This window comes from Otolemur garnettii, unplaced genomic scaffold (genome assembly GCF_000181295.1).
Source record: "Otolemur garnettii isolate 467f Iridium unplaced genomic scaffold, OtoGar3 scaffold00031, whole genome shotgun sequence".
NCBI classification, from domain to species: domain Eukaryota; kingdom Metazoa; phylum Chordata; class Mammalia; order Primates; family Galagidae; genus Otolemur; species Otolemur garnettii.
The window spans coordinates 16,330,168-16,338,925 of record NW_003852426.1 but is presented as its reverse complement, the minus strand read 5'-3'; the positions used below and the strand labels follow the sequence as shown (position 1 = coordinate 16,338,925).

The following is an 8,758-nucleotide window of genomic DNA, read 5'->3' as shown; positions in this document are numbered from 1 at the left end:
TCTGTGTGAGGCCAGATTATCTTAATACATTTCAACCAAATTAAGCCAGACATTAACAATATTGTGAAAACAGAAGAAATACCACTCATCTCACTAAATTTCTTTCGTTTTCAGAAAATACAGTTATTTTATATTAAAATGTTATTTGTGTTAACATGTAACACATTTATTATGACATAATATTTAAATGAATATGTATTCATTTTAAATATTCATTTATTCATTTAAAATAAATATTCAAATGAATATTTGTTCATTTAAGTATTTAAAATGTTTTTCAGCATTAACTTGTCATGTCGTAATATCAACAGCTATAACCCACATGAAAATTTTTGGGGGGATCTTCAGCAAATTCTCAAGAAGTTTGAGAACCAAAGTTCTAAATAAATCTCCACTAGTCACTTAATACACAAAATTGCAGGGAGTTGTAGGTGCAATGGTTGAAACCAAGATGGGTTGAGTTACACATGGTAAATTTGGAATAGAGAGGAATCAAGAACCACCATCTCCTGCTAGAGTGAGCTCCATAACTCAAGTTCATTTGTTTGTTAGTTTGTTTATTTTTAGTATGCCCTTCAGAGTGCCAATGAGAGAATTTAGAGATGCTCAAGGCATCAAAAGGGGTGGGGGTGGGGAATCACCTTCCTCTCAACATAATTGATGTTATTATTATGAATGTTTTTATCCAGCTATTAACAATGCCAATATTTTACTAATTCATCCTTCAGCTCCTGTCTCCCGCCACCACTGCCACAGGAGGAAAACAGATAATAGTGTGTGAATCTGGCTTTGCTTTTTCAAATTCTATACTTGTCCCTGACATAATCAGCCCTGGGATGTCTTAAAGGACCAAGAACCTGGTACCCGTCAAGTGCTTCTTGATGGGTTTATAGGGAACGGACCTCATAAGCTCAAGTTAGCACCAAGCCATTATTAAATTAATAGCTGCCTGTCTCATAGTGCTTTATCAGTAATGCTGCTCCCGCCCTGGGCCCTCCCACCATTGCCAGTTTATATAACGGGCCAGTGCTATCTCTGTGGCTCAGGGGTGGGTCTGTTCCCGCCCTGGAGAAAAGTGAGTACTGAATAGGGAGTGGAGTTCCTGGTGTGGTTGAAAAGGAGGTAAAATAACTGTAATTTCATAGCAATTACGTACAGCCACCACTGTCAAAGGCTCCAGTTTTCCATTATAAACCTGAGCCTCTGCTGGGAGCGATTTGCAAGGTAGAAATAAGCACACAATTAGCCCTTAATGTATGAAAGAAGGCATCGCTGCCCCCCCAACAAAACAAATCTCAAGGGGGAAAATAATATGTTGAGCTCAGGGAAAGAATTTTTTTTCCTCCTTTCCTTTAAGAAAAAAAATCTCAGTAAACCCCCACTCCTGAATATTGGTTAGATTCTTTGAAGCTTTACAAGTAAGCCTGGGGGGTCTTCATTCCCTGTGCTCTCCCTAGCAGGCCACCTGCTGGGGCCATGGTTTCCAAGAGAGCCAACATCAGAGATCAGAGCAAGTGGGTTATTTCTGCCTCTAAGTCCACATTGGAGGCCAATAAACCGCTAACTGGAAATAATGTGTACAGAGACTGGTTAGCCAACCTTTTTTTGCTTGTTCATGTGTTTGCTTGAAATTCATTCTTCATGAAATTCATGGATCTACAGCCTCACTCAGAGGCACAGCGAGGATAGATTTGTCTTTCAGTCTTAAAAAAAGCCTGTGAGTTTGAGGAATAACGAACTGAGGGAAGTGTGCAAGCACTCAGTAATGCTGCTGTTCTATGGGTTCTTGGATCCCCTGGCCCACGCTACAGAAACTCATAAGCTCCTTGAGGAAATGCATTTTTAAATCTCCTGGATAATTTTCTCCAGCGCCTTGCACATAATTGATAGTCAATATGCATTGATTGTGTAAAAGGACAATTTAACAAATGAATGGTTTATTGACACTGAAAGCCAAGTACCAGTCAGACCTCAGTGGCATAATGATTAACGTCCTGAGCCTTCTTACTAACCTAGACACAGGGAGCTGGGACCAAAATCTGAGATATCTGCCCCAGTGACATCATTACAGAGCAAGGACCAAGGGATGGAAGAGGATAAACGATAGAAGAACATATTTTGGCTGAGTGTAGCCAAAGGAAAGCATTTCTAATTGTTAGAGAAATTCTCAGAATGGATTGCTTTGAGAGATTTAAAGTACTGCTCAGTGGAGGTATTCAGACACCCCCAACTTCACTTGGGGGTGTAGAAGTTGGTGTCCCAGTATCATTTGTGTTAGACTACGTGATGTTGGAGGTCTCTTCTTACCCTTAGATGTCAGGGCTCAACGATTTCATAAAATTGTGATGCTACATAAGTTCAGTTCAGCAAGTATTTATTGAACCCATACACAGGTGCCATGCATGGCCTTGCGTTGACATTAGAAAGACAGAGATGAATAATATAGGGCTCCTGCTCTTTCAAGTTGGCTGGGACACAGTTGTAGTAAATTCTCAGACTGGGGCTTGGGTGTCCTAATCCCATTTTCCTTCTCGCTAGTGCCCACATGCTGACTCAAGACTCCTCTTCTTTCTAGGCTGGAACCGATGGGGAAAGCATTGGCAACTGTCCTTTCTCTCAGCGTCTCTTCATGATTCTTTGGCTGAAAGGAGTTGTGTTCAATGTCACCACTGTGGATCTGAAAAGGTAAACGACATTGTATGAATGAGGACTATGTTCAGCTGCGGGAATAGGGTATCCTTCGTGAAGAAGGGCAGAAGCCTTCCATAGCTGCCCCTAGCTCTGCTCACACCTCCTCGTGCAGAGCTGTGTCTCAGGGCCCATCCCTACTTACAAGAAAGGCTGCAAAAGTGAGTATCTCATGTGAGGTCCAGCCCTTCCCTGCCCTGATCAACTCCTCAGAAGGGAGGAGTGGCATTGGCTATACAGCTAAGAGCCTCTGGTTCAGAGGTGGGCACAGATATCTACAAACACAGACATTAGTCATTTCAGTAGCACTAGTGCCATGATCTGTGGGACTCCTGCCAAGACTTCAGGCATGACAGCCTGAGTCTTCAAGGAGCTGAGTTATAGACCACTGCCCATGCTATGTATCCATTTTTGGAAGTCCTTAACAGGAGAGTTCTGGATTATAGCCTGGGTGGAGAGTTACTATTGTTCAATTTTTAAAGCACAATTTAATAGATGTTAATAACACCAAGCATCATTCAATATTGGGAGCCACGTTCTCTCACTCCTACCGAATGCATTGCTTCCTCCCTCTGCCTGTCCTTTAAATGTGGACTAGCTCAACTCTCACCCTGGAGCATTAATTGTCCGACTCTACCTTCTTTTCTGGTGAGCTTGGTGTATACTTTGTGTCATCTTTATGTGAATTATTCTATTCCCAGAGCGATGCTATCACCTAGATAGTTACACTCAGATGTTCTCTTATCAATTTAAAATCAATATGTCTAAAATTTCATCCACCATTTTTCTTTTGAGTTGCACAATCCTCATAAATTCCTTTGCTCTTCCATTTTCCAGGCACTGAAACGCATCCAGCTCCTTTCTCTTGCCACCTGCCTTGTTGATCAGGAGCAGGTCCTGAGCGTTCTCCCACTGTACTAGCTCTTCCTCCAAACCCTCTCACTCTTAAAGCCCATACTTGGTTCAGGTCTTACCACTTCACCCTGTTTCTCTGTTCTTCAACCTGGTCCTACCAGGATCTCTCTCGCTCTTTCCTCCATCCATCCTTTATTTTATCCTAAAGTTAGTCTTCCTTAAAACAGCATTTTAATCAAGCAACTCCCCTGCTCATAAAATCTTCAATGCTTTCATTATCCATGATTGTTCATGAATGGGGTAACTGTATCTGAAGCTCTCTTTGTCTTTTCCCCCGTTCTTCCCAATACATCTCACTGTGGCCTGGCCCCTCTGTCCAGCTGAGCTGCCTTCTGCTGCCCCTGTCCTTTGCAGCCTCCAGCCCTTGGCTAGGATGTGTCCTCTATCTAATACCACCCTCTTGTCCCTGCAGATGGCACCAGCCCCTAGGCTCTGCCTCCATCCCCTTTCCCTGTGAGGCCTCCCACCTTTCTCAGGAACTTAACTACCAAGCCAGCTTCCCTCCAATCTCAAAGCACCTAAGTTGCCTTTTGTCATTACACAGCATCTCACCAAGTTACCTACAGTCCTAACGCTTTACAACTGGTGAGTGCTTTATAAAAATCACATAATGCACAATCCTGTGAAGGAACTCTTCTCCACGTTATATGAAGAAGTGGAGACAGATGCCCTTAAATGACGCCCAAGGTGCCCAGCTGGAAATCAGAGAGGCTGCTCCTAAAAGCTCACTCTCCTCAGTTCAAATACTATACTCTTCAAAAAGCATCAGCTATGAAGTTTGTTTTGTCTTCCAAATGAAGCCTTGACTCCCTGGAGGACAGGCTGGGATCAGCTTTCAGTTTCTTTGTGTTTTCCATAGCAACTAGCTTGTTATGGGCCCTCAACTATTATCTGTCAAATGAATGGAGAGTATCCACCATGCAGGCAGTGTCTGTGATAATTAAAGAGAGCAGGAGACTCCATACAGTTTGAAGGAACAGCGTCCTTCAGTGGAGAATCGAAGGTCTTTGGATCATCACTTGTGAGTTGACTTGTGCGTTAGCAGGAGGTCAGGATGGGAAAGGGGGCCACACCAGCATTCTCCTGATGCTCAGCTCCTTCCTTTCTCCTTCAGGTCCTGCCAACAACTCTGAGGTGAGCAGGCGTGTGTCACCAGTCCAGGTGTATAGATAAGGAAACTTTCTTACTGTGTGCATGTGTGAATGTCTAAGAAAACCGATTTCTTATCCTGGCACCAAGGTTTGACCAAGTAACCCTGAACTTTACAGACCCTCAGTTTTCTTATCTGTACTGGCGACGGTGCTGTCTTACTGAATAGGATCACTGTGAGGATGTGGTGCGGCACGGAAAGCATTTGTGTGCAGTGTGCACCTCACTCACTGTTAGAACCCCCTACACACCGGCTGCTCTTAGCATGAGCCTTGCCATCATGGAGCTGGTGATCCAGTCAGGTAAAGAAGACTGGTACACATTGAATAATCCGTAAATCAGACCTGGCCATGTGTAATCCAATGCTGATGAGAGTTTTCACTACACAGGCTGAAGGAGGGCTAGGAAAGAGCCAGAGCTGCAACGGGCCATGTCCAACTGGGCTTCAGTGGCTGTGGGTAGAACTTTCCAGAGGCGTCAGACTCCAGTGGCTATGTTTCTTTAGAGTCCTAGGAAAAGAAAAAAAAAAACACCACCACCACCACCACCATACATCTCTGTAGCCACAGAGAGGTGATTGCTGAAAACTAAAATCAGCATAGATTTCTCCTTGCAGTGGAGAACCCAAGCCTTGCTGCCTTGAGTCAGCTCTAGAAGCCAGGAAGAACAAGGAAGGAATGTCCTTTCATTGTCTAAGATGAGGGACACACACAAAGTAAACAAAGGGACGGAGTAAATTAGATTTTAAAAATTCTTTCCGTCTCAGTTGTCTGAGTTCCAAGCGCCACAGAATGCAGTTGGAGAGTGTGTGCTGGGCCAGGGACAAGGGAGTAGCACAGTAATTGAAATTGTTCTCCTCCCCTCCCATACTGATTACGCCAGGAATTTGTTTCATTACAGACGCCTCTACCCCCGTCTGTTTACTTTTTTGCAGTTCCTTCATCTAATGCGTTCCACTCCCGATTCCCACAAGAGAGAGCATTTGGGGTGAATGCGATGTCGCAGCTCTGCCTGTGGCAGTCTCCGTCATTGTTCCCCCATCCTGACTCTTTTCTCATGCAGCCCTCTCCCTCCCCACTTTCCCTCAGCCTTCCTCCCCTCATTTTGCTCCATTCTTGCTCTTGCATTCTGACCAGCTGGCAGAGTCACAGAAGCATGTCCTGTCCCTGGGCATAAACAGGGCCCGTGTCAAACACAAGGTCACTTTCCTTCCTGCCGCACTGGCAGGAAGTCCCCCCCTCCCCCATGGCCTGTAGGGTGGTCCACACTCCCCAGTGCACACTGGGAACACCTCTTACCATTGCCATGAGCTAAATACAGAACCGCTCCATTCATTGTTCAGTTCTTCGTTCAGTCAGAACTGTGTTCTGGGATTTCAGTCTCTCCTCCGTCTTCTAGACCTTCTTTTCTGGATAATTTAGGACTTTGGTATCTCCTCTTTCTTTCTCAGAGGGAAAAAAAATGCACTTGTGCTTTAGTTGTCTTAGATTTTTTTAAGTGTCTGACCCAGAATCCAACAGGCATAGTAAGAGACCTTCTGTTTTGAAGGGACTGAATTTGCCATCTATAATACATAAACTTTCTGTCAAAGAGTCTATTGGTTCAGCAAAGCTTTCTATGAAAAGAAATAACTTTCATAAAGCAAGTGTGGTATTTGAGTCCCATTAGAAAATAGAAGATATGTTTACACAGAAAACGGATTGTTTATAACTTAACCTCATAATTTTTTAAGTTTATAAGTAACCTCATAATTTTTATAAGACACCTCATAACAGTATCTGACTCCTAGGAGATTTTTAATGTATACCGTGTTTCCCTGAAAATAAGACCTACCCAAAAAATAAGCCTTAGCAGGATTTCTATGCATTTGTTAAATATAAGCCCTACCCCATAATAAGACCTAGTGATGGGGATAGCCATGCCATGCATTTCCACATGGACAGTAAGACATCCCCTGAAAATAAGCCCTCGTGTGTCTTCTTGAGAAAAAGTAAATATAAGACAGTGTCTTATTTGGGGGGAAACATGGTATATGTTGAGCAGAACTTAAAAAAAATTTTTTTAAAAAGAGCTTCTTTCTAGCAAAACTGGAACCATAATAGTCACACTTTGAGAAGAAGAGTGTGTGCTTGAATTAAATTACAAAGCAGAATGCTATAAAAGGTAGACAGTGGAGCAGTATAGTTGCCAACTGGTTCTCCTTACATTCAGTTGAAAGCTGAAGGTTTTCATAACTGGGTTGAAGTTTTTTATCGACTTCACACCAACTTTTGATAATTTCATAGCTAAAATCACTCGTTTTTTACTTTTCATTTTTTTAATGTTTGTATTATTAGGGATTCATTGACCATACAAAGAACCAGGTTACATTGATTGCATTTGTTAGGTAAAGTCTGTCTTATAATTGTTTCCCACCCCTAAAAGGTGTGTCACACACCATGACCCCTCACCCTCTTCCCTCCTTCTCGCTTTCTGTTCTTCCCCTACTCCACCCCCACCGTGTACTAGGTCATTAATTGTCCTCATATCAGAATTGAGTACATAGGATTCTTACTTCTCCATTCTTGTGATGCTTTACTTCATTTTTATTTTTTATTTATTTATTTTTTTCTTGAGACAGAGTCTCGCTTTGTCACCCTTGCTAGAGCGCCGTGGCCTCATAGCTCACAGCAAACTCAAACTCCTGGGCTTAAGCGATCCTCTTGCCTCAGCCTCCCAGGTAATGGGACTACAGGCACCTGCCACAATGCCTGGCTACTTTTAGAGACAAGATCTCACTCTTGCTCAGGCTGGTCTCCAACCTGTGATCTCAGGCAATCTACCTGTCTTGGCCTCCCAGATTGCTGGGATTACAGGAGTGAACCACCTCGCCTGGTCTTTTGTTTTTTAAATTAAAAATGTATGTAAGTTTTATTCTTGTGTCCATTAAAAACACATATCTACAGAGGAACTCCTGTAAGCCAGGGACAGTTCCGGGTCCTTTCCTCCTGGATCTTTCTCTCAGATACCTTCTTACCCAGCAATCATAGGTTTTTTGCGCAGAGTCCTTGGTTATAGTCTGTCTCATGTTTCTTGAGCACTAATATTAAAATACTTGGGTCTGTCAGACATAAATCCATGAGTTTTCATAGGGATCTGTAAAGTGTCAAGTTAGAAACAGCAATAAAAACACTCTTGAGAATGTTGTCTTCATTTAACAATTTTGTCTATCGTTCGCTTATTTTCATGGGTACCCAAAGGCTGTTATCAGGGGCTGTCTATAGATCAAAAAAGTGTCTGGCTGAGTCTGGCAAAAGACTGGCCAATGTTACAATAAGTTATCAGGTATTAAAATTCACGTTATAAAGAATAGGAGTGCTCTCACTTGAACAAATAGCCCAAACTCCCATTATATGTTCGTTTATTTGTTTATTGTATTTGAAGATATCTCTTAGGATAAAAGTGTGAGCTACTTCATTAATTTTTAAAGTTTGGAATTATGTAGCGTGCATTTTTATAGGTGGGTTAGGGAAGGAATTTTTCAAAACAAAGCCCGGCTCTCTCTGGGTAGTTCAGCGTCAGCGCTGACTTGGACCTGGATAGTCACCTGGATTCCTCCCACCTTTTCGCTGGTACTCACCTCCTGCATCTTGACTTGCTCCTTGTCACAGAGTGCACGGATGCCATTTCCTGAGTCACACTTTGTTCTTTCAGAACTCTCTCCAACCTCCTCTGCCCTCCACCCCACACCATAAGTCTGATTTTGCTGTTGGGCATGTTGGATCGCACAGGGCGTCTAATTGACCGTCAATCTTAGGTTTCCCAGAGCAGGAGGCACCCTGGTGTAAGCCAACCCCTGGATCTTGCTCTCTTTTCAGAAAGCCAGCCGACCTGCACAACCTAGCCCCCGGCACGCATCCGCCCTTCCTGACCTTCAATGGGGACGTGAAGACAGATGTCAATAAGATCGAGGAGTTTCTGGAGGAGACCTTGACCCCGGAAAAGTAAGGAACAGCTTCTTTCTGGA

General features: G+C 43.2%; 1 protein-coding gene across 2 annotated transcripts in view; it reads left to right on the top strand.

Annotated features, from left to right (window-relative positions):
• CLIC5 (chloride intracellular channel 5) overlaps positions 1 to 8,758 on the top strand; it is a 150,756-nt gene that overhangs the window by 103,542 nt on the left and 38,456 nt on the right. For both annotated transcript variants that reach the window (XM_003789238.2, XM_003789237.2), the window contains exons 2-3: positions 2,576 to 2,685; positions 8,610 to 8,735. In XM_003789238.2, the coding sequence (XP_003789286.1) occupies positions 2,576 to 2,685; positions 8,610 to 8,735 (236 nt within the window). The remainder of the gene's footprint in view (positions 1 to 2,575; positions 2,686 to 8,609; positions 8,736 to 8,758) is intronic.